Raw genomic sequence first — 26,015 nt, forward strand, 5'->3', positions numbered from 1 at the left:
GCTGCAACATCTTGGGCATGGGTACTCAACAAATATTTTGCAACCTGTTAGCATGATACATCTTGCTAGACAGAGCAAAACCAGATAAAGGATGCAAAAAAGGGGACATAGACAAGTGCCTATGATGAAGTGTTGGTGAAGGCCTGGTCTCAAGTGCCAGTGCTCAGCTATGCACAGTCATAACTTATTTTTTACGGACTTCCAATTCACAGCAATAGAATTGGGAACGTGTGCTTAATGTAGAAGCACATTCCAGTGCTCTGCAAACTATTAGAAGACAGATTTGGCAGTTCTGCTCAAAGACAGGCTCAGTATGCTAACATCCTTTCTTTTTATGCCTTTTGTGATCTTGAATTTTGATTCAGCTCAGTGTGCTGCACTTAGTACCAGCTGTGTCCTTTTACAGTCATGTGTGCTCGGAGATTAGGTACTAGGTAAATCAAGGACACATATACCGTTAAGCCGCTTACATTCGAGCTTTAGAAGAAGTGCTTTTTGAACAATTGTGAGCAGCTGCTGAAGGAAGAAGCTGCAGCCTTCCCAGTGCTTTTAAATGAATGCTCACAGGTGCTTGCAACAGTTCATCATGGATTACAGTGGCATCCAAGCAGCTCTCGTTGGACATGTGTATAGACCAGGCAAGTGTGTAGCACACAGTACTTAAAGGAAAGAAAGTGCAGACGAGACCGACAATGACAACTACAATAAGGCGTGGGTAGACCACAGATGGTGCACAATTTTAAACAGTGTGTCATACAAAGCATTGTGCTAAGAGTGTGTGGAGATGTGGATGAGAAACAGGTGATGTCATCTGGAAGCAGATGAAGAGATCCCTATGATGTAAGCAATTTGATGCCATTGTGTACTAGTGACATAAATTTAACTGTGAAATAGCCAGAACTCACTAGAGGTGACGTTTTGTTCGTACTTTTGTGAGCAGATTTAGTACTTGTGCTGCTTATTCATTGGAGTTCATTTAAGAGGCCTGATAACTTTACTAGCAGTTTCTGCACATTCATGTAATCTTGCTTAAGGTGTATTCTAGCTCTTTCCTGTTACTGCTGCAAATTATGCTGATGATACTTCTGGGTAGCATTTTTATAAGGGTAAAATAACATACAAGCAATACTTTATATTGCATCAATTTTATGTATCAGTACATTGATCCTTACGACATCACATACGGAGGTACAGGTTGAGCCCCTGCAGCTCATGTCATCAATTATAGATAAATAAATCATAATAAATAAATAAATAAATAAATAAATAAATAAATAAATAAATAAATAAATAAAACTAATACTGTAATGTAATTCAAGAGGGTACGATAAAATGAGCCTTTCTGCAACAAACATTACAAAAGTTGATTGTAAAGTTGCACTCTGACATTCCCTAGCTGTAAAAAATATGTTTTGTTAGACAGCACAGTGCATTGTCCATTTATACTGCCTGTCCTGCTTCAGTGTGCTCATTGTACTTAGAAGAGCACACAGTGCACAGACTGCATCAAGGCAAGTGCAAAACACAATGCATGTTTGCCGCAGGAAGAAATCTGAACAACCAAATTGTGTGGCACTCTTTGTTGAAGAAACCAAAAGAAACAACAGGCAATTTGTCTTCTTCAGTATGATGGAAAGTGAATGGTAATGAGAATTAATACGCAGACTCACTGTAGCCTTCCGTCAGCTGCAGCAGCACCACCAGAGATTAGCTTTGTTATGTAGATGCTGGGGTCTTCGCCTATGTGAGGGTTGTCTGTGCCTCCAGCAATGCTGAAACCCAGGCCAGCTCCACCCTGGATAGATGAGACAGTGCAGTTACAAGTAAATAATGGAGAAGCTGACATCTCTCACATGCACCTTAGCTTTAACACTGCTTGCAGTAAACATTAGTTTAGACTGCTCACATTTTAACCATAAAAAAGATCTCAAAAGCACACAACAAAACTATCATTAGTGACAAGCAGACATGCATGTTCGGATTTTTCTAATTGCTGGCTGGGCTAGATAATCCAGCCCAGCATAACAGCCCAGCTGCAGGACTGTTAGGCATTACCTTTTCCTGAAAGATTCAGCCGCTTAATTGAACAAGCAAAGAAAGATGAAGATAGTGATACTGTTTACTGGGGAATAGCTGTCGAGGTTACATCATTACAACATTTCATATAACTTGGAAACAACCAAAGTCAACTGAGAACTAGTAACAACAACTGTGACACACCACATGCTCATGTGACAGAGAAACTGTAGCGAGTTTAAAGATAAGAGATATGCTGCACTCAACACAGATTACTTATATATAGCGGTACGAATAAACAAAAGGTAGTCCTCGTTGGCAAGCAGCAAAATGCACCTTCGCCCAAGATATAGAGAGAAAATGAGAGGAGACAATTACCCTCACCCTTTCCAGCGTGATTTCTTCAAACTCCCAACCATCCTCCCCATTTGTTTGCTGCAAAACAAGAACATGAGAGGAAGAGGAAGGAATATCACACTGTTGCTGCAAAGAATAATTTTCATTAAAAAGTCTGCCCAGATTTGCAAGAGCAAGAACTTAAGTGAATGCTCAAAGCAATGATTCAGTCCAATGATTAAGATCCAGCCCAATGACTAGGAACAAAAATTACTTCCTCTGGCTAGATTGTCTCAGTACAGGAAAGGAGGGTTCTGAAATAATGTACCCTGGTTTTACAGATTTACATTTGTGGTGATTGTACTGGGAAAGACAGCTACAAATTATTTTGTGTTTTTCAAGAGGTACTTGCTGAATGTGTATTATAAGTGTGCCATATTATTATGCAAGAAAACAATATCACACAACTGTTGGCCGTTTTCTTAATCTTTATTCCTGAATGCTGCACAACCTTGTCAGACTTAGTTTAAAGCAAATGTAAGCTTTGTTGCTATGCATATTAACATACATGTGAAATGGCAAACATAAAGACAGAAGCTAAGCATAAAACACTGAACCTTTAGCTTACAAATGACAAGTCCAGGCTATCATCACTTTGATTATGTAGCTGTGACTTTGGCTGCATCTCCAATGAGCGAAGGTAGGCATCCATCATACTGCCCTTGTCAACTGGAAGCCTTGGTTTGTTCTCTTGTCGTAGCGCTGCCAGGATTCTTGGTTGCTCATAAGAATCAGGTTTTTTTGTAGGCTTGTCGACTTTCTTTTTCCTCATTGAACTCAGTTTGAGACTGAAGCGCCGTTCTTTGGTTCTACGGGGTTCTTCAAACTCTTCCAAAACTTCATTGGCAGTAGAAGCTGGATTGTCATCAGCCTGCGCCTCTTGGCTAGGTTCAGCTGACAGTTGTGAAATGCTTAAGTCTTCATTATTTTGCTCCACATCTGCAACAGGTTCGTACCGCTCACAGGCTGCAGCAACAATCTCTCTGCATGAATCTTCAACCTCCACTTTCTTTTTTGCCTTTAAGTTGAATAGCTTTGTTCGCGGCATGCTCTTGGACTCAATGCTGGGCTTGTAAAGAAAATATTCTTGCTGATCAGGGGCTGGGACATGCTCAACTGGCAGTGGCCTGTCGACAGGCTTGAGAGCAGATGAGTTACCTATGGGACCTGCATTCCGTTCCGATATAATGTTCTTTGACACATGAAGATTTCTGGCCTCTGTTACCGCTGGCAACGCATCACTGCTGACAGACACATCAGCTAAGAGACGGAGGTTGTGGCGCCGCCTAGGGGAACTGTCCACGAAGTCCTCACTGTAGCCACGAAGAAAGGTTGAGTAACTCCACTCTGTAGGTGATGAAGAAAGGGCGTCATTGCTTTCTGCTTGCAACACTGTCACTTCATGTTCTTGGTCAAAAAATGACTTCACAGGCAGCTGCAGGTTCTCACTCATGCTTCCATCACCAGTGTTTTCCTTGGCAACCAACGCGTTCTCAGAAGAACTGCCTTCATTAGGAAGAGTAGCACTTGCCTGAAGATCATTTTTCCCGGAAGCCAAAGGCAATGGTTGAACATAGTCTACAAATTCTGCTTTATCAACTGACACACTGCTTTCTTGATACTCTGTTGAGAGGTTGAGGTTTGCGGTTGTTTTCCATGATTTGGGAGGTACAGGGGGTGCAACTTTCTTAAGCTGGCCATGCAGTGGAGACTTAGACTCTGTGGAGATGGGAGTTTGGTGCATTGTTTGTTGTTTCCTAAGCTCTGCTAGTATTTCATCAAAAGACAGTGATTTTTCAGGCTCTGCTATCACAGGTTCCGCACTAGTAGGTGGAACAACTTCTTCAATACTCGAAGCTGAAAGCTTTTTCTTCTTTTTGAAAGAAGGGAACTTTAAAAATCCTTTCTTTCTTCCTGGACTCTTGCCAGGTGACGTAGGATTGTCAATAATTTCAGCCTGTACCTCTGGACGAAGCGGTACTGCTTCATGGCCTATAGGCTCTCTACTATGTTCTTGCATGAACAAGGGAACTTCATTTGCCTGATTAGCATCTATGTGGCCAACACTATGAACGCTTTCAGGGCTGTCCAAGGTATACTGCCAAGTGGATGACAAGTTCCTTTCTTCTAGTGACTGATTTCTGACAGGTGGAGCTGGAACTGAATGTGAGGAATTCTGCAAGGCAAGCAAGTTTTCATCTTGTTGTGCCTGATAGCCTGTGTCTAAACCTGTGTTGTTCTTCAGGGTCACATCACTACCTGCTGCGGCACCACTGTCAAACATTCCTGTGTCCCCTGAAACCTCCTTGTCAGAACGCTGGCTGTTCAGAGAAACATCAGCATTATAAGTTTCATTGTCACCAGGATAATGCTTTTCCTGTTCTTCTTTCTGACCTTCATTCCGTACCTTGGTTTTAGGTCGGCCAAAGAGTTTGCGACCCCATTTTCCTGATGATCGTGGAGCTTCTTCAAACTGAGATGGTAGTTGCTGCTTTGCAGAACTTTGCTCTGTTGATGGTGAAGAGACGTGAGTGAATGTGGATTGCTTTGACTGATCATCACCCAGCAATATGGGTGGCTCCTGTTGACACACTATGCCAAGTGCATCTTGAACATTTGTAGAGCTCTCCTGCTCATCAGTTCTTGAAGAATCCTTTACCTCCCAACTTTTAGCAGGCACTGGAGGTCCAAAGTCCCCAGAAAGTGCCCTATCGTTACACTGCTCAAGTTCTGATGGTACGACTGGCAACTCTTCCTGGCTTAAGCTCACAAATGCTCCCTTTTTTTCTTTCTTTACTGTTTGGTAGACTGCAGCCTTGCTTGCTGAGTGCCGGAATAGTTTCGTGCTCCACTTCCCCGAATTCCGTGCCTTACTCTTGTGATCAGGCAATGACTCCTGAACAACGTCTGCCTCCTCGCCACATTTATCCGGAGCACACTGTTCTAATGTTTCTTGGCTCTGAGTTGTTGCATATGTTTGTCTGGTGGCATTTTGTTGATGAGGAGGGTCTGCTTTCGAATTCTTTGGATCGGAAGCAATTTCTATGTCTTCAGCACTGATTACTCTTGATATGCGCTCGTACAGTACACTGTCGTCCACGGACACGCGGGGCGCGGTGTAGTCTTTCCGGCTTCTCTCTGACCCGGGCGTGCCAGCTTCCCAGCTAGACGAGAGCACATCCGTGCCGGCAGGGCTCTCCTCCGTCGCGCTGGCAGGAGCAGCGCGCTGGCCGCCGCTCGCTTTTCTCAGGTAGTTTCTGGGCGTGGCCGGCTGCGACGAAGCGTCGTCGGCCAAGGCTTCCTCGGAGAGGGCACCGCGGAGAAGCTGCCGCGACGACTTCCTGGGTCTCTCCCGCAGGCTTCGGTCCCATTCCCAGCGCGAGTCGCAGGTCGGCGCGATGTCCACGTATCCTCGCGGCGCTCGGAAGCTGTCGTGTGCACCACTGCCACCGCCGATGCGAGGATGTCGCCGTCCATCGTAGGCGGGCGGCGGCGGCTGCAGCGTCACGAAACTGTACCATTTCCGGACGTCGAAGAAGTTCATGGCGACCAACGCCGTGTACGCAGCACGCGCACCGAATCGGACGTCAACAGTTCCGCATACAGGTCTCGACGGGTCGCGATTCCACGGCCGTGCGCCACTAAACGTGCAACGGTCGCGCAACAGTCTCCATGACAACAATAGATAGCGCTGCGTCCCCCACTCGAACGATGGCCAGCCAGCGCAGCGCGGACTTTCTCTCCGTGCTTGCGCCAGCGCCGCTCAGCCGGAGGAAGCCTCGTATAAGACGTGGGCGTGCGCGAGGCGAACTCCCGCAATACACACACGGCTCTTATCACGTCGTGCCGAGGGCTTGGTATGTTCAGATAAGGTATACAACTCATCTCCAGGCGAGACTGCTTCGGGGCGCACGACGCACGTTGCAAGACCGTCTGCGGCGAAACGCATCGTGCGTGCTAACGCTTTAGGGCCGATGCCAATTATAGTTACGTTTCCAAAACTGACAACAGATGTCTGTACGTTGAGCAACGCGCATCTGTTCGCAAGCGACGACGACCCGCTAGCAGGAAGCCGGTGCAAACACGTCAAACGCGTGGCATGAAACCATGCACGAAACAATACGGTCAGGCGAAGAGTACGCCCTAGCTCCAAAGGGCGCTCGCAACGGTATAGGAGAACTGCGTCATAAGGACAAACGTACGTGATGTTTGCTTCCGCCCCGCGTAGCCATGCAACCTGGGCGGGCAGCTGCCGGGAAGACCGCATTCCGTCCCCGATCGCCAACACAGGCACGCATTATTGCGTTCTTTGATTCATCGCAGCAGCTGTTCTCGATTCGCTTGATACTCGAATGCTGGTACACGAAACTTAAGCGCACATCCGTTAATAGGGCTTTCAGTTCTAAGGAATTACAGAAGCTGCGATTTCAGGCGCACTTTCACGCCATCTCGTTTGCTCCTCTATATATTATCTCTGGAGTCAAACCAGTCTCTATCAAATGAGTCATGTTCTCGTAAAAACGTTAGTACACCCGGGCTACATAAAGGCCTCGACCATGGGTGAAAACAACCGTGACACAAATAACCACCTCGACTATGCATGGTACTAGACGTGCACGTTTACGCGTTGTGGTGGCAGAGTGGCTTTGGCGTTGCGCTGCTAAACGTTTATTGTAGTAGAGGTTGCTTGGTTATGGAGGGTGGAGCCCCTCCTCCAGGGCCCCACTGGTTACAGCGGCTCGCCGGGCCTGGTCAAGGGTCGCCAGTTGGCTTCCCAATTCCACTTACGCGAGTCGCGCCTCCCACGACCAGTTGTGGAGAGTGTAGTCTAGCACGGTCTGGAGTCTGTGAAATGCAAGAACGCCCGTGTACCTTGCACTGGGTGCACGTTAAAGGACTTCCGGTGGTCAAAATTATTCCGGAGTCCTCCCGCTACGGCGTGCCTTACATGTATAATCACACCTCAGTTTTGGCACGTGAAACCCCAAAATTGAATTTTAGACATGCATGTTTGTCATTTAAGGTAGGCAATGTTTCTTCCACGCATTCCCCCCCACGAAAAAGGAAACATATCTGCAGCGGGTCGGCAGCTGATAAGGGAAGCACATAGTGCGCGCGCAGGCCTTCAGTATACAAACGGGACTGATTACACGCCGTCAGATAAATGACTCACTTCCGCGACGCGTAGAGGAGGACAGTCGTCGCAAGACCACGTTCTGCAACAGCGGCCACGCAGGTACAGAGGTATCTGTTGCGTTGGCGCGTGTGTGTGTGAGCGTGCGCGAAGCGCCGCAATTATCGTTGTCTGTCGCTTGCTCAAATTCGCTGGGCGGTCAATGACACCGAATTACCAACTGGAACAACCGTGGGTACGACCAGGCAACCTAGGTCTTTTAATAGTCTGCTTCGGGCACCTGGCATGCAGGGATGCGTTCTCGAATTCGCTGGGTGGTCAGCTGACATCGAATTTGTACCATAAAGTTAGTCTTGGTCACCATTTTATTTTTCGCATCGCCTATATCTCAGGCGTTTTTAGCACCAGTTCCTCATGCTTTAAAATACAGCTGTTCCCATCGGTATCGTGAAACAACAACAACAACAACAGACTTCGATTCGCGCGTTTCCTGCGCGGGGAATAGTTTGAAGAAGGTTGATTGTTTGGTCTGTTTTCGAATACAGTTTAATCAATCATGATAACGAACCATGGACTACACTCGCGGACAATTTTCTGTGGCTATGAAGGAGAAGATACGCAGCGTGGCTGCTGCAAATGTGCTACTGCGCCAAGTAGTAGTCCGGCAGCGTTTGACAGTGGCTTTGGTTGCTCGTAGCAGACGCTGAATCGACGCAGCTTCCACCTGAGACGGTTTCGCGTTTGTCCATGGACGCGGAAGGGAAACGCGGTAAATTAGTAAACTTCTACACTTAGCAGTGTGTTCTGTCTTATTTAAGTGTTGCTAATAAGGTGTTCATGTTTCCTCTTCCCCAGCCTGAACTAACGTGGATTAAAACGCGGGACTCTTTTCAGAAGCGCTCTCACTTGTGTGCGCTTTGCCTCCGCAGCTTTCCAATCATAGCCACAAAATTAAAGTTGTCGGCGAGTTAGCTTTGACAATAACTTTGCTACGATCAATGACATATATGCACACGGGGAAGCTAGCGAGAAATTTTCGATATCGAGTCGCCACGTGTCTTTCGTCCCTACACCCATGGCTTTGACAAACCGTTCCTCCAATGTTAGCAAACGTCACAGGTCTGTTACTATGGAAACGTCAAGTGTATACCTTCATTTCATAATTTCCTGGTGCATATTCAACATGACAAAAGCCGCGTATTCCAAAGCCTTATATGAAGGAAAGTGTTCGGGAGCGATGGAGTCAAGGGGATGGTCCTTACGTCAGAACTTTTGGAATATTCAAGACTAATGGTACAGCGTCAAGAGGTGGAAGACTCCGCATTCCACAGCCCCCAGGAATACTAGCGCAAGAAAAGAATTCGACGAGTGTTCCGACGCTCTGAACCCCGTCCCGGTTATGGTATAGTGTACCAGATTAGAGTACCTAATCTAGTACACTATAGTTACGGTCTTGGCACATTAGAAACCTGCCAAGAGACGTGACAGTCGGCCGCCAATGCTGCACCGAAAAGGCAGCGTTTAAAGGGAAGCTGAAGCGGTTTTCAATTTCCATGAATTGCTGGGATTGGGAAGAACAGACCTAATAATTTACGGTTCCGAAATTTTTTTCTTCGTTTTGTTAATATAAGGGGCGGAAATCGCTTTCTAAATCACCCCCGCGGACACGCCCCCATCGCTTCCCGGAGCGCCGGGTGAGGAGGTTACCAGAGGAGAAAACCGGCGAGAGTGACGTCACTGGCGGGGACCGAGCTGCGGGACCGGCGTGCTGGCATGCGCTGGCATGCCTCTTTCCGTCCTGCGCTTTACCGAACGACGCTACGAGACATTTGCCGCCGCCGCCGCTCACGTTTGTTTTGCGATTTTCGTAAACTGTTCTTTCCTTCTGTGCTGCGTGAGTGCCTACAGCCAAGGGCGCCCAACATGCCCTCGTTCTGTGCAGCAATCGGCTGCGCGAACACACGCGGGCGAGACGATGTGGTGTTTCACAGGTTCCCGAAGCACAAGAAGCTTGCAGCGCAGTGCGGTAAGGAGAGATAAGTTCGTGCCGACGAAATCAACTGTGCTGTGCTCGGACCATTTCCGCGATAGCCGGATAGCCTTACGACAAATGCGGAAACGCGTTGTTGCTAGCGTTGCTATACTCCGTTTCATACATCAGGTGCAACACTGTGGAGGCTTGAGATACTTCTTGCAGTGGCTGCGTTCGCACTTAGAAAAAGTTCGGTGTTTCTTGACCCAATTTTTGAGAAAACTTTTCATATATAAGCTCAGTTCTGAATGAAAAAAAAAAGAATTTACCCCATAGAAACAATCCGTGTACTTATACGGCTGCTAACACGTTCTTTTAAATCAATTTTCTTTTCGGCATTCTTTAATTGCAGCCCGTCGCGGCAGCTTCACGTGCATGCTCGCGCGAGCAAATGCCGCTGGCACGCTGCGAACCATAGACGGAAACGCGCGCAGTAATAAATTTTGGAAACCGGACTTCGTGCGTAGCTTCCACAGCGTTGCACCTGAGGTATAAATTTGAGTATAGGCTTGCCTAGTGACATTCGACGTACGGTTGCAGTTATCATGTTTACCACACGGCGGTGCAAAAACTGCCTAATATCTTTATGTCAACACTAGCATGGAGCGCGCATACCGATTCTTGATCGAGCCACAATCGCAAAGTCGTCGAACCATATTCTGAATAGTGCACATATAATCCCCCTGACCATCTCGATCTGGATGTGTATGATAAGCAACTTCCATGACTGTACCTCGCAGCAATGCATGTGCGCGCTTTGAAACGCGGCACTTATGTTCGCGATCGTGTATCAACGCTCAGAAAACCACGGGACTTCAGACAAGCAGCGGCAAGGTGCTTGACATCGCGGAATTGTACCCGTGTTTACATTATAATGAGAAGTTAGTGCTTCGGCATTCTTCCAGCAGCAAGTTCCCAGTGACACTTTAGCGCATTTTTCCTCCCGTCATTGGAACGTGCAGCTACATGAAAAAAAAAAGCATACGTACCAGCTAAGATTTCCAGCGCGCGAGAAGGTGTACACATCGCTCTCGCTTTTGGCACACTCAACATCGTCGTTGCCGCCGTTGCCGCCATCGTTTTCCGTATCGGCTGTCGGTTCGAACATGTACGGCGAAAATAGAAGCTGTCCGAGACAGCGAGAACGTTCCATAATGCTTACAACTCAGCTAGCAGCCAGAACAGAACAGCGTGCTACGCTCTCAAACGGCGGCGCCGACCGGCGACTGCCGCCACTGACGTCACAGCGGCTCCGACCAATCACGGGCAACAGCGGCGTTCGAGCGATACCCTGAGGCGCTGGCGCGCTTTTTCATGAAAAAACAGCCGCTTGCGCTTGTTTCCGCCCTTTTTGAACGAGATATTCGTGTTCAGGGGACTCAAAACTGTAGAATGCCGCAGAGAACTCATTTTTTTCGAAAAGTGTTTCAGCTTCCCTTTAATGCATGTTCCCCAATGCTTCCCTCACACTATACCCTTTTCAGTGTTGCTGTACTAGACCTTAGCCCTTTCCTCTTTGCGGACTTCTTTTTATTTCCTTTCCTCATTCTTGCTTCTTTTTAATATACTCCTTCAGTCCACCATAGAGGAAGGTGAGCAAAAAAAGTAATATTAGAACATTTCTTTAAAGGTGCACGAGTACCTGAAAAAGCACAAACTATACCTATCCTTCCGCACAGCGTATTTCATGCTTGCGCAACAGTCGGGAATTCTTTTTTTCCCTCACGAGCGAAAAAAAACAATATAGACGAAAATGCAGGAGAAGGGTATTTTCGTGACGTCACTTACATATCGGTCACCGCCAACGCCGCCGCCGCCACCGCCGCCCAATAGTGGAGTTTGTGCCTGGGAAGGGAAAACACCACTGGTTAACATCATCAATCAGCATGCAAGGTCCATTCCGCGGCAACTATTATCCCAAGAGCGCAACGTAACGTAACGAGGTTTCTGGGAACTACTACTACGACTACGCCGACGGCGGCATTGCCGAACGCAGCCGAAGAGTCCTCGCCCGGCAATCGCCGGGAAAAAAAGAGAGCAGCAGTAGTGAGTGCACTATGCCGGTGATGAACGTGTTTCAAGTATTCATTCATTCATTCATTCATTCATTCATTCATTCATTCATTCATTCATTCATTCTACTTTATTTGCCGAAAGAAGTCGGAGTCGATGCGGTCGGGGCCCTCAGTCCAGGGCCCCGCTGGTCTTTGCTGCCCGCCGGGCCAGATGGATGAGGGCAAGTTGCTCTCCTGGATCCGAGCTGGCAAGTAGTACCCCCCACTGCTCGTTCGCTTCACGTAATCGGCATCAACAGAATCAAGCTTTCACGATGACTGATTGAAAACACGTTATATTGTCACTTTACAGCACGCATATGTTGCTGCGGCGACTGTAATAAGGCTCTCACGAAGCGTAAACGGCAGAAATGCGTGCACAAAACCTGCAGTTTTCCAGTGCACTTACGAACCAGCTCTGCCTGTTTGCCGCTTCACGCAATGTGCGGGTTGGGGGGTTGGAGGGTGGAGGGGAGAGGTCTGGACCTTGTCGTGCGTTTCCTTCGCTCAATTCAAACACGATTCCCGAAAGAGCAAATGCCAACTCTAGCGTACGATCGACCACTTTTCGGTCGAAGTAAATCGATAAGGCATACAGGCGAAGTTAAAGGACTCCGAATAATGTGAGGTCGCGGCTGCGCGCTCCGTTGCATACTCGGCGCTGGGTCACGTGGTCGTAAACAGGCTTGTAGAAAGCGTAAAAGAAAAACATTACGACAGCTTTTATCCCTTTAACGAGAGACATTACTTTACGAGCAGCAATGACTAACTGAAAGAATATATATATCATAAGAAGCCAACACACAAGGACACCAAAGACAACGGAGCGGATATTACTTGTACTTACTCATTAAATAAAGAAATTATAAATTAATGGAATTGAAAGTGGATGAAAAAGCAACTTGCCGCTGGTGGGACACGATCCCATGTCTTCGCATTACGTGTGCGATGCTCTACCTATATATATATATATATATATATATATATATATATATATATATATATATATATATATATATATATATATATATATATCAGATTGGCGTGTATACCGCCTGTGTACGCATTAGATGCGACAACAAAAGCGCATTTACTGCAATTTACAGGCGAGTGAGAAAGGGAAGCCTGGAGAGTTCCACAAAGCAGCAATTCTGAAATCGAAAACAATGCGTACGTTTAGGCAAAAGGCATGGTGACGCATAGTGCAGTCAATGATGACGGTGATGATCTCAACGACTGTGGGCACCTGTACTCCCTTAGGGAAATAGACCAAGAATCGGACTGTCAACTGTCAATGAAATCAATATAACAGACGACTATGCTGACGCTCACATTCGCTGTTCGCCGCTTTGAACATTAATGCTAAGTAACTTTCGTGCCATCACTATCCACAGCTGCAATATATATATATATATATATATATATAAAGGAAGAAAAAAAATGCGCAGATCTAACGCCAACGTTGGAATCTACGTGAAGCGGTTAATTATATGCTGTATACTTACTAACGGAGATGCGTGTAATTGTGTTTGTTTTCATCCTATGCAACAAATATAATCTCACGCAATGTTTCTGTTTGTGACCCGCAGAGGTCGCAACGTTAATTTCGTGCAATATTTACATTCATGCAACACACCACTCACAAGCTATGCGAAATTGCAAAGTGCGAGCCAGGCGAGCGCCGAGTGTGAGACGACCGCGGCGATGTTCGCAGGAGAACGAGGCATGATGCAATTGTCCAGGGAACAACGGTGGTGACAAGTGTGCGCACAGAGAAACACAACGTACGTCTAAATACATTTATGGTTTCGGCACATCTCGTGTACCAGTGGTATATGCCCATTCGGAAAAGCCCACACCCGGACAAACAAAGCTACACTTTAAATGAAACAAACGAGAGTACAACTACATGAGCTTCCCACCAATGTTAATGATAGTATAAGCATGCTGGGCTAGTCGGTATCGAATTATGTTTGAAAAAAAAAGAAAAAGCGAGTAAAACAAGGAGCAACGTAAAGTCACTAAGTTGCATTCGCATACACGCGCCCTGTGTAATTAATATTTTTTGCCCTGTAACCTTCGTTCCACACGCCTTTTCCGAATTGAACCATTTACAAACGTTACTGTAGTGTGAGAAATTATCAGTGAAGTGTAAACTCGGCAGTCCGATGATGCTCACTTAGAATTCTAAACTCAGATTGGAGCAAGCGACGGCTTTCCCATCGCTGTGATATAAGACAGGCGCTATGTATATACATATAGGGAACCTCGAAACCGATAGCATAGCCAATCACATCGCCCACCCCCGTTTCTTCAAGAGGGAAATAAAAGAAAGTAACTTGGCCACTCCAAATCCAACGACCATTCTTACATCGGTCCTTCTACTGCAGATAACTAAAAAGTGAGTGACTGAGAGAGAGAGAGAGAGAGAGAGAGAGAGAGAGAGAGAGAGAGAGAGAGATGAGAAAAGCTACAGGCTCTAAACATAAGGCAGAATGTGCTGAAAGCAAAGCAAAATATAGGCGCTCCTGCAAAACAATGCAGGAACACTAGAATGACTGCTTGAGAGAAATAGACCCGATGAGATCCTAGAAAGAACCAACCAAGAACGGCGCAATGGAGTTATGGCACGTCAAAGCAAACCGAGACGCGCGCACATATATGCACTCGAAAAAAGAACGAAAGAGAGAACGAAAAGAAAATGAAGAAAGAAGAAGAAAAACGCAACAAGCACCAAAGGAACACCTAAAGCCACACTAAAGGGATGAACGACCAAGCAACGACCGCGACCTACATACGCAGAAGCTCGATTCCTTCCTCTGCCTCATCCACAAGCTCGATTCGAATCCTCAGTCGAGCAGCGCGAAAATCTCCCGTTTCCGCCGCTGGGATGTCGGCCGACGCCTCCGACAGATAAGGCCGTACAAAGGGGAGGCGGGGGTCGCCATTTCTTTTCGGCTGATAGATATCAACCAAGACGTCCAACACGAGCGCTTAACGACCGTTGCTATATATTATACCTTCGTTCGAGTATGCCTTTCTCATTTCCTTTTTACCTTTCCTTTCAGATCGGATATACTCGTAAGGCGGCTAAAAATCCTCAGAAAGAAGGAGGTGGAGTTTGGATGCGAACAAAAAGAAGGTATCGTCTACAGAGATGCCGGCAAAAAAAGAAGTAAGAATTAGAAAAACAAAAGAGATACCACAATGCGAGAATTGACGCCGTGGACATTATACACGAGTGGATGAAAATCAATGGAAAGATGCGCCGATCAACTTGTAGCTCTGGCTCCGCGCAGCTAGTCCCATTGGCTTTTTAGACCGCGTATACAAGGACGAGCGCACACCACGCAAAAAGAGAAACAGCGCGACACGAGAAAGACGGCGACCGAGTTCCCAAGTGCTCCGGCCTGCGAGTAAGCAGAGGCCTGAACAAGGGGTTGACGCAGGAACGGATCCAAAATGGTTGCCGCTGGTTATAGACGTAGAGTTTCATGCAATTACTAGAGAGAACTGTGGCGCTAGTACGTGTCTATACGGGAGTTGCAAGCAGGGCAGTCCAGCCTGCATTAGAATGTTGTTGTTGTTTACACGTCTTTATTCACATTTTTGCCCTTAAAGAGCTGCGGTGAATTGGCTTGGGGAGTGGCGGGAGCCTGCATTGGAATGATGGGTAGTACACGGTGGTGGTGGTGATGAGATGATGATGATGATGATGATGATGATGATGATGACGACGACGACGACGACGACGACGGTCCTCTGCAGAAAAGGCACATACCGACCGTGGGGAATCGGCCAAGAATTGAACATTTTGGAGAAAATTAATAGAAAAAAATGTTTAGAAGAAAAATAATTAAACAGGGGAATATGTACTCTGCTCGGTGTTCTAATTAATTATTATAATTGCCTGGTTTAGGAAGGCAGCCGGTTGGAATCAACGATGAAGCTTTTCCATAGCAGTGCAAACATTCTGAGGGCTGTACCCCATAGTGGAAGCTCCAAACGAGAGCAAGACGGGGACGTTCATGCTGAGGCCAAGCTTGTTTTAAAAGTCCTCGAGCACCCCTTTTTCTTACTGAGGAAAATCGTCGGCATGCAAGGAGAAAGTGATCAATTCTTTCTGGTTCCCCGCACTGTACACACTGTTAGATATGGAGCTGTTTCCTGCGATTACTTCGAGTTCCCCAGACCACATAGGATCGCAGCACAGCTAATTGAGGAATGCCGAAGCAGGAAAGCACATTCCAGAGGAGCGGCCGAGCAAACAAGTTTAAGGCAACAAGTTCACGTGCCAACAAGTTCGTGCGCCGCCGGGATTAGCAGGTGGGCATCCGACAATGGAGCATGAGCAGCCCTCCCCTTCCCCTCGTTAGAAGTGCATTGCCAGTCTGCGAGGCAAGACCACAGAGAGCCGCCAGGTGTGACACCGCGACACGGGCGCCTACCATTGGCTGAAAGTGGCGTCATCGGAGCGGACTCTCCCATTGGTCAAACATGACGTGACTTGCAGTGCTCGAAGGGTTTATAAGAAGCCTTCCACAGAGACCTGAGCATTCTGGGATATGCCCTGATTCCCTGATTCACCTCTCTCGAACTTCTTGCCGCGGGCCGCAGCGTCCGAGTTGCTGCCGGCCCGTAATGACTGTACGCCTGTTACTTGTCGCTCACCTCCCTGTACATAATGTAGAATAAATCCTCCCAAGTTTGGGTTTTCATCCCGAAGTCCCGTCCTCCAACCCCTACATCTGGTTGGCAGCGGTAGGATCGCCTCCGAATGCATCAGCTGGTGGCAGCGCTACGGATAAACCTTCGTCAAGAGAGATCCTAAGGAACCGGGAAGAGCGAAGAAGAGAGAGCCTTCGTCGAAAGAGGTCCGAAGAAACTGGGAGTAGCGAAGAAGGAGCGAGCCTTCGACCCAGGGAGTCCGGAGGAACCGGAAACAGCGGACGAATGAACCGGATGGCAGGGTGCTGCAACCGTAAGTGAGCGCGTGGTTTTTTTCCTTATGATTCGCCAGACTCAAAGGTTGTGTGTTCAATTTTGATAGTTCTGGGAATCGGGAGTTTGTTGCATTGTGTGTTTGCACAAATTAATTAAGGAAAACAGTTTTAACCACCTGTCGGGGCAGCTGCCATGGATCTTAGAGGGTTGACGAGGTTAGATTTGTTGTTGGTGTGCGACGATTTGGGAGTTGAGGCGGACGAACGGATGGAAACGCCAGCTATCATAAAGGCGATTCAAGATAGTGGCAATGATGACAAAAGCATTGAGCTTGCTTGGGAGGTCATACAGGAGCCACGGGAGCGAGAGCGTCGTGTACGTTTGCGAGAGCGTCGTGAACTTAGGAGTGAGCGTCAGCGTGAAGAACGCGAGAATGAACGGAAGCATGAGCTTCAAGAACTTACTCTTAGGTGTGAGCTTCACGATCGTGAGAATCAACGTAAGCTTGAGCGTGAGCAAAAGTATGAGAGAGAGAAGGCAGCACTGATCAAAGAGATACAGTATTGTGATCAGTTATTGGCACAGAGACAACGGCTGTCTGAGAATTCTGTAGGAAGTACAGAGCGAAAGAATGAGGCAGCATCGAGCGGATTTTCGCCAGAAGCCGACGAGAAGAGTAGTGCCTGTGAGATTAGCTGCAGATTCATAAGTAAAGGGAAAAGGCTAGCTGCTAACGATGCCTTAGTGGCAACAGAGGCCGTTAAAGGCCGCAAGGAGAGCGACGAGGTGCTGTGCCAACAGATGACTGTGGAGACAGCTAGGCCAGCTGCGAACAAATTGGCACAGTTACCGAGCGTGTGCGTCGCTGGTAATGTTAGCGAGGTTGCTAGCGAAGAAAAGGGTACTTCTGACCCGACAGAAGCGAGCACCCGTGTAGAGCCAGATCTGCGTGCAGAAGTGAGGTGCGAGCTGGACGATGCAGTTGAGAATAGTTCTCGGGGTGGCGAGCTCCGTAGCTCACGAGAGAACAACTGCATTGTTCAGGGATCGGTGCGGCTCTCCGCCAGTCTAGATAGCCTAGATAGGGATGATTCCGTTGTTAATCATTCGGACTGTGCGCGTGAGACAGCGATCGATACCGACGGGCTGTGTGCCGATGCACAGCGTGCGCTGGGCAATGTAGCAGAGGGCAGTTCGCAAGAGTGCGAGTTGTCTTACTCGAGTAAAGCCTGCTGCATTGTGCCAGAGTCGGTTGGGCTGTCCGCCAGTCGAGGCAAAGTGAGAGTAGATTTAAATGTAAATCACTCAGACTGTGCGGGTAAGAGACCGATCCGGGCCGACGAAATGTGTACCGGCCAGCACGAGGCACGAGAAGGCGACACGAAGGCGAGTGCAAAGAGAAAGCGCCGTAAAAAGAAGCGCAGTAAAGACCGAAAGACGGTAATTAATGTAGCGCCGCCAAAGATGGCAAGAACCCCAAATGGGCAGGGCGCGAGGAGGAAAAAGGTGCGGTCGTCAAGGACGATGTTGACGCATCCAGAATGGTCGAGCCACCGGTCAAAGGGGGACCGCGAAGAATGTTCTGCACGGACGCGGACAAAGGGCACGAGGCAGTTAAACTCCTCGTGGTTCCGTAGTTCTTTTCACAGCTCAGCGTGCAGTTCGAAGAAACGCAAGGTGGCAGGACGAGACCAGGTGGGGAGTAGCGACGCGGTCAATCGAGTTTGTGTTGAAAGCGGGGCGCGAGGACGCAAATTGGCAGGAGACCGTAACGTCTTGGGGGAGCTGATAGTGAATCAGCCCTTTTGTTGTCTCTCGGCAGCCAGAGTAGCTTTCAAACCACGCCCACCGCGGGTTCGACTCAAAGTATGAGTCAGACGTAAGCGTTTGGAAAGGGAGGCCAAGAGCCCTTCCGTAGAAATGAAGCGAGTTGTTTTGTTTTTTATTTTTGAGCATCGGAAAATTTCGCGATTTGAGACTAGGATTTCTTTCAAGGTGTAAGGTTTGAGCTTTGTTTGTTATCGTTTGAGAAGCTCGAGATTTGAAAGATGCGTTTTGAGTAAACATGTAGTCTCGCGAGATGCTCATTAATAAGTAGATAGGCTTTTTTTTGTGTATGTGTGAGTAACCTGAGGGTCAAGGTTATCGTTGAGAGGCCTATCGTAACGCGCGTGTGTGTTATTTAACCTTCTTTCTTTTTAAGTGTTGAATTTTCTAAGGTTAAGCGCGTAGATTTTCAGTGAGTGCATGATTTGCACGGAGAAGCGTTCTTAGTTCCATTAGCGCGTGTCCTGTGAGGACGGAAGGAAGCAGACTTTATGACTGGGTTGCTAGTGTGTGTAGAGGGCAGCCGTATTCTGACTTCTTTAGTGAACGTGCGTGGAAAGAGTTAGTAGAAGACGCATCATTTTAAGAGTTCTGCGGAGTGTGTAAGTCCCGCGAGTTTAATTGTTCGTTTACGTCACGTGTCCTGTAGGACTTTCAGGGAAGAAACGTGAGTAAGCGTAAATGAAAAGTTTGCCTACAACGCAAGTACGCGTTTTGTTTAGTGACCACAAGGCTAGTGCGCTTGTGATTATGTACTTGTGAGGTTGACCAGATTGTTCAGTGGCACCAATACGTGCGATAAGTACGCCACTGGGATAGATTGGAAACATGCTGTTCGTGTGGTTAGGCCACTTAAGTTATGTTCGGCTGTTTTCATTTGTTGTTTGCATCGTCAACGACCCTTTTGTTTTGCAACAACAATAGTACTCTGGTCTTGTCGGCATTCGAGGAGAAATGGATAGCTGTTTGGAAGGGTGGTTGGAACTGCTTTGTCAAAATTGGGGAAATAAAAGATCAGGGTTCATTTTGACTCAGTAATAGCCTGGCGAGTCAGGGGCGAAGAGCCTGCGCTTACACGTGGGGCAGCGCTGTGTTGTTTTGTTTGTTTGACGTCTGTTCTCCAGGGCCAAGGATCCCGAAGTTCGTCAAACGTGGCTTGACCCCAGTACCCTGCAGCTTCTATCAGCGTTCCTCATGGCCAGCGAATTGAGTTCACCGGCCATTCAGAACTACCGGGGCGAGGACGAGCTGTTAGATATGGAGCTGTTTCCTGCGATTACTTCGAGTTCCCCAGACCACATAGGATCGCAGCACAGCTAATTGAGGAATGCCGAAGCAGGAAAGCACATTCCAGAGGAGCGGCCGAGCAAACAAGTTTAAGGCAACAAGTTCACGTGCCAACAAGTTCGTGCGCCGCCGGGATTAGCAGGTGGGCATCCGACAATGGAGCATGAGCAGCCCCCCCCTTCCCCTCGTTAGAAGTGCATTGCCAGTCTGCGAGGCAAGACCACAGAGAGCCGCCAGGTGTGACACCGCGACACGGGCGCCTACCATTGGCTGAAAGTGGCGTCATCGGAGCGGACTCTCCCATTGGTCAAACATGACGTGACTTGCAGTGCTCGAAGGATTTATAAGAAGCCTTCCACAGAGACCTGAGCATTCTGGGATATGCCCTGATTCCCTGATTCACCTCTCTCGAACTTCTTGCCGCGGGCCGCAGCGTCCGAGTTGCTGCCGGCCCGTAATGACTGTACGCCTGTTACTTGTCGCTCACCTCCCTGTACATAATGTAGAATAAATCCCTCCCAAGTTTGGTTTTCATCCCGGAGTCCGTACTTCAACCCCTACAACACAAAGGAGATGCCGCCAGGCCAGTACTGTGTGCATAGAAATTTAGTCTCGGGATACGGCAGCGTATCCTGGTTAATGCAACATCTAATTTGAGTGTAGGTTAGAGTTTACGGCTCCAAGGGAACAATAGGTGGTGATAGTCATAATGCGAAGGCACACTAGATTTATATAGGTCATTCACCATTGTAAATATCCTATACCTAGCAGCAGTGATGTAGGCGATTGGGGGAACGTCAGATAATAAAGGGCCATCCAAGGAAGCCTTTGCTAATGAGTCTGCACACTCATTCAAAGGCAAACCTTTGTGCTCAGGCACCCAAATTAAACGAAGCAAATGCATATGAGACGGAGCCAAAAGATATAATGCTTGCAAAATTTTGGAGTCGCTATATGTAAGCGATGGACATAGCGAGAGTGAGCCGGTGATAAGAGCTAGTGATAAATGAGAGGGGTTCAATATGCGCATTGCTAAAACTGCAGCTAAGAATTCTGCTGCGTAGATAGGAGTAAGATCAGGAAGTCTAATCGAATAGGACCAGCCTATCGAATGAGAAAAAATTTCTGCCATTGCCTTTTCGTTGCTATGTGAGGTATCTGTAGCTATTATACTACACGGATTTGCCTAAGGTCGGTCCTATGGCTTTAAATGGCTTCGTGACTTTGCAAGGTGATCATTTTTAGAAACATACTGCGTTAGGATCAATTAAACAAAAATTATTAAAATTCTCCGACGACAGGATTCGAACACAGGACCTCTAGCACATAAGCCCCAAATTGAAACCAACGCGCCACGAACGCGTGGACAAGGAGAACGAGCGCAATTAGCAGCGATTATGCGTGCTTGCCGAGTCTTATTACCTCCTGCATTAAAAAAAAGAAGAAGCATAAATTGCAGTAAAACTTAGGCCAATTTAGGTCCAGATAAAGCGTAATAAACGAAGCCACAATAACGTATGAAGCCGTAAGCTCCGAAGATCAGACAAATCCATGTAAAACTACCCATCATTCCCATGGTGGCTGAGCGATCACAGCGTCGGAGTTCCCTCTAGTAATTGTAGGAAACTATGGTTATAGATACCCACTACATACAGAGAGAGAGAGAGAGAGAGAGGAGGGAGGGAGGGAGGGAGGGAGGTGGATGGGGACGCACCAGTCTGTAGCTGGTTCGGAACAGCGCAAGTAGCCGACGCTCCTGTCGTCGTCGCACGCATCTTCTTCGCCGACGCTCCGCTTTGTAGCCCAGACCATCAACCATTGCCTCGGATGCAGCGAGCGACAACCTCCTTCCTTGGTGGTACTAAGCATGTACCGAGCGAACGAATTATGTGTAAGCGCAGAGAGAGAGAGAGAGAGAGAGAGAGAGAGAGAGAGAGGTTACCAGGCGAAAATTAGCCCCGATGAGATAGACAGAGATACGAAAGATAACACACAGATATACAAGGTAATATATACATGGAGCACGGTAAAGCGCAGTACAATAGAAGCTGATATGGCGAGTATGATTGAGAGCAGGCCCGCACAATTGTCGACGCAGTATACAAAGACGAATGGCAGCGAGCGAAACAAGAAAAATTAGGGGCTACGTTTTTTTTTTAAATCATACTAAACACTACTAAGATTGAAAGCGGAGTACAAGCACCTGAAGTACCATTACTTAGGGCATACTAAAAGAATCAAGTCAGATTACACTATAGCGCTCTTTAAGAAACCCGCACATTTCACTGGCTGAGAAAATCGCAATACCTGTCGCAGTGGCTCAGTGGTTATGGAGTTCTGCTGCTGCAGCAGGAGGTCGTGGGTTCGAACGGCAACGCGGGCGCACGTGTGAAACTGAGCAGACAACGGACGAGTTCGTTGTCGTCGAAGCTTTGGTGGTTCACGTGAATTTCATGACGTCGAGTATTGATGATTAACGTCACTCAGACGTTATTCACCCCTGCTGGCGCGAATCTTGAAATCTGGAATTGTGCGATGGAAAACATTTTATGTTAAATTGCGGGGGATCGACAAGACGCGCTTATGCTGCCCGTTGTGCATCACCAAAGAGTTTAAAAAATCATCACCCGAGAAGTTGGTATCTTAACTCATTTAATGTTTTATTTTATTATTGAAGAAACCGAGTGGGGGGGCGGGGTGACAGACATAAACACATTCAGAAAAGTACATGAAGTCTCCTAAGAATCCTAACTACATTAATACCCATAAAGACGCACCACATCAGCTCTATTCCCACCACGTCGTGAAACCTCCCAGGTGGCCATACCCACCAGGGGACGTATTCTGGGACGATCACTTTCGGCGGCACTATCGATCTCCTCGGCCATCAGGCGCATGCTGATTGGCTGGTTGAGCACTCCGTCATGCGAATGCGAAAGTATCGCCGAAAGTGATCGTTCGAGAATACGCCCCCTGGATGAGCTGGTGTTGCGGAGGGTATAAAATACGGGGGTGTCGCGTACCCCGTCGGGCATCTGTATGCCAGGCCACGAAATCGCCGCAGGCCATTCGGGAATACCTGCTCGTATTTTCAGCTTGAGCGTCGACAGCTACAATAAGGCCCCTCTTGTGGACCTGCCCTGGCGTTAACAAGGCCCTAACCTGCAAGCAGCGGTCCTTCATCCCACGAGACCACAGGACTATATGATCCCTAGCTCCATGAGTAGGCCCAGTCATGGAGCCCTACGTATATGTACATAGCCCAAACCATGCGTCCTCGTACATATAATAATACATGTCGCTGGGCAAACTTCCGAAAAAAGAAAGCATGAAACTGGGAGCGATAACAGCGCGTGCGAACACTGTCAAATTCGTTCGCTGCTCGCGGTGCGACACGAGCAGTGGCGTATGAAAATAGCTGCATACGTACATACGCTACATTTAGCCGTTACGCGTCCGAGTGGGAAGTAATCTCTTGCGCATGAGCGATTACCTACCCTTCTCCACCGCCCCCCTCAGCAACATGCGTCGTACATGCCGCCAGAACGTGAAAAAGAACGCATAATTAAGCAGCTTTCGCCACGGTTATTAACTCGGCTGTCAGACACCGGTGCTGCAGCGAACGCAAAATGAGCAAAGAACAAAACTGCGGAAACGCCGAGAGCTAGCCGGGACACAAGGAGGCGCAGAGAAATGTCACCAGCCGAGAGAGAGCTCCACCCTCCAGAGTTTACGCAGGCGCTGCTGTTGCGCAAGAAGAACGGAGCAGAAGAACGCAAGTACATCAGACGACGTAGACAGCCGCTAGGAGATGAAAAAAAAAAAAAGGAGGCGCTACGGTGTAGGAGTGACAGAAAATGAAGCGAATGCAGGCGGACACTGTTGAAGATAACCACGAAAAATAAAAGAAACGAGAAAAAGATCATTAAAGGGAACAATGACGACAGACAAGCCTTATGGGCTCGGGGACAGCACTGTTTTTGCTCGGTGCGCGCGGTCGAGTATGTAACTTGGCCGGCGCTCTCACGAGCACGCAAATGACACTTCATCATTTCAAGCTCGCGGCGGCGTCGCAAGCCAGGAGTTAAACCACAACGCACGCTCTATGTAAGTGTGCTTCTCCAAAGTTAATGAATTTCGCCACAGGGGCTATGAAGGGCTAAACGTAAAGACTTTTTTTTCTCTGAAGTTATGGTGGATTAAACACAAACAAATAATGAATGTGAAACGCGGATAGAAAGAGATGATGTTGCTTAAGGATAGGCGCCGCTCGACCAAGCCACTTTTACTGAGGAAAACCGATGAGCCTTTTCGAGCTTTGCGGTAATGCAAGCCAAAATATGCGTGCAGTTGAGGATAGATATAAGCACATACGCGCACACTTAAGCAATGATCAGGAAAAAAAAAAGAAGGAAGAAGAGCGACCAGGTTTAAGTTAGACAAGCATGACAAGAATACTGCTGACATCGACGAAATTAGCCTAACACGTGATCCACTTCTGAGGGCATACCACTTGTACGTCTGAACATCACGGCAGGAACATTATGGCAGAGACATTACGGCGTGGTGACATAAAAAAAAAAGGGGGGGGGGGTCGGAAGTGTCGCCTCGCTGCTACCGCAACCACCGCGGGGCTAAAATATATTGCGGTAGCGCTACAGTCGTGAACACTGGCCTGCTCCCGAAGCGTAAAATTTTAGTGATCATAAGTGTCAGCGCCAGCAAAGGCAACGCCACTGAAATGCCTCAAAGCTAATCAGGTAACAGGCTCACAGCTGCAACAGCTGCAGTGACAACGTTATTATTATTATTATTATTTTTGTAATACAACAATATTGACAATGCACACCACCGTCCGTCAAGGGACAAGAAAAGCAAACGAGCGAGCGAGCAAACTTGGATACGGATGTGTCATTATGAGCAGTCTCGCTTCATGCGCGCGCAGGTACTCCGAGGTATTATTCTGGACGCTGTCAACTTCCGCCATGTTGGCGTTTCGAGCCACTCAGGAAGCCCGCAGCAGCCCCGTGAGCCAATCACGATTGACGAGATGGAGAACTCAACGACATGGCCGAATTCAACAGACTAGCGCCTCTGGTCAGTACAACGAGAATACGAGGGAGAAGCGGTCCTAGCGATGCAACTCGAATTGATCTGCGCACTCCTCATGCTCCGCGGCTTTGAAAAAAAAAAAAAAACGAAATCCTGGACATCAGGAAGCAGGAACCGCTATTTTCGCCGAGACTTGCAACTTCACAGTTATGAATAACATTTTTTGCCACGAACTCCGAACGACATGTAGTGAGATCTCGGAACTCGCAGCAAGAATACGCATGAATTCACGCAAGCCAATCGCCACCAAGCACTTAGCGTCCTGGAGATAAGTCCTCCATATCACTTTATCACATTCTGTTTTCCCCACAGCGACCGGTCAAACAGAAGATCGCATCTCAGGCGAGAAGAAAAACGAGACAGTTACGACAAGTATGCGTTGGCGTCACAAACGACAATAAAATAGGTACGACGATGAGTGGGGGAGAAAGGATTCGGGAAGCAATCTTGCCATCAATCTTACCAATTATTACCAGGACGAGACGAAGAAATCGCACAAATACTTTTAAAAAGTATTTGTGCGATTTCTTTGTCTCGTCCTGCAAGTCGCCGCGAGGGGAGAATGCGCAAGCGCGAGTGGAGAGGCGAGATTTACGACGAAAGTGCAAGCGCGCGGATGTCGGCATGCTTCGCTGGGCAGGCAGGCAGGCAGGCAGCTTTGTTCAAGGCGGGACTGATTAAAAGCCACTGTCATAAACACGAGCAGCAAAGGAGGCACCGCCGAGTGAATGGCCACTTTTCCCTCCCATCGCCGCCTGCGCTGTAGCAACGGCGTAATTGGTCCGCACCACCACCACCACGGCAGAAAACAGAGGCTGCAGGGCGCCGCTTATGCAAGCGGCCGCGATAGCGCGTAGTGCCAAGGCGCCCCGGCACCGAGTACGTGCGCGCAAAAAAAAAAAAAAAAAAGGAGAAAAAGAGAGAGAGAGAGAGAGAGAGAGAGAGAGAGGGAGAGAGAGAGCTATCGTGGAGCGGCAAAAATTTTTTACTTATTCTGAAGTCGCGGGGATGGCGCAAGGGAAGAACCATAGCCACAGTTGACGCCACATTCTACGCTCACAATATTGTCTGGGGAGGAACAGCAGATGCTCTCTCGAATTCATCCGTAGCAGGTATAGCGGCCCGACATTCGCGATAGCGCTACCAACGATTATATACGTTCGCCCATCTCCACGGTGTTGTGCAGGTACAGCACTGTCTTGTAGCTAGCACT

At 47.9% G+C, this 26,015-nt stretch overlaps 1 protein-coding gene across 16 annotated transcripts in view; it reads right to left on the bottom strand.

Moving 5' to 3' along the window:
• The window catches only part of dlg1 (discs large 1), a 764,145-nt gene that overhangs the window by 173,808 nt on the left and 564,322 nt on the right, over positions 1-26,015 (bottom strand). For 11 of the 16 annotated variants that reach the window (XM_065447249.1, XM_065447241.1, XM_065447270.1 and 8 more), the window contains 3 exons: positions 11,367-11,423; positions 2,395-2,451; positions 1,671-1,795 (listed from right to left, as the gene is read on the bottom strand). In XM_065447249.1, coding sequence (XP_065303321.1) covers positions 1,671-1,795; positions 2,395-2,451; positions 11,367-11,423 — 239 coding nt within the window. Of the gene's footprint in view, positions 1-1,670; positions 1,796-2,394; positions 2,452-2,980; positions 6,481-6,614; positions 6,663-11,366; positions 11,424-26,015 lie in introns of those variants that run through there. The other 5 variants (XM_065447255.1, XM_070532041.1, XM_065447233.1 and 2 more) reach the window with 5 other exon arrangements.

The sequence above is a fragment of the Dermacentor albipictus genome, chromosome 1 (genome assembly GCF_038994185.2).
Source record: "Dermacentor albipictus isolate Rhodes 1998 colony chromosome 1, USDA_Dalb.pri_finalv2, whole genome shotgun sequence".
In the NCBI taxonomy this organism is placed as follows: Eukaryota; Metazoa; Arthropoda; class Arachnida; order Ixodida; family Ixodidae; genus Dermacentor; species Dermacentor albipictus.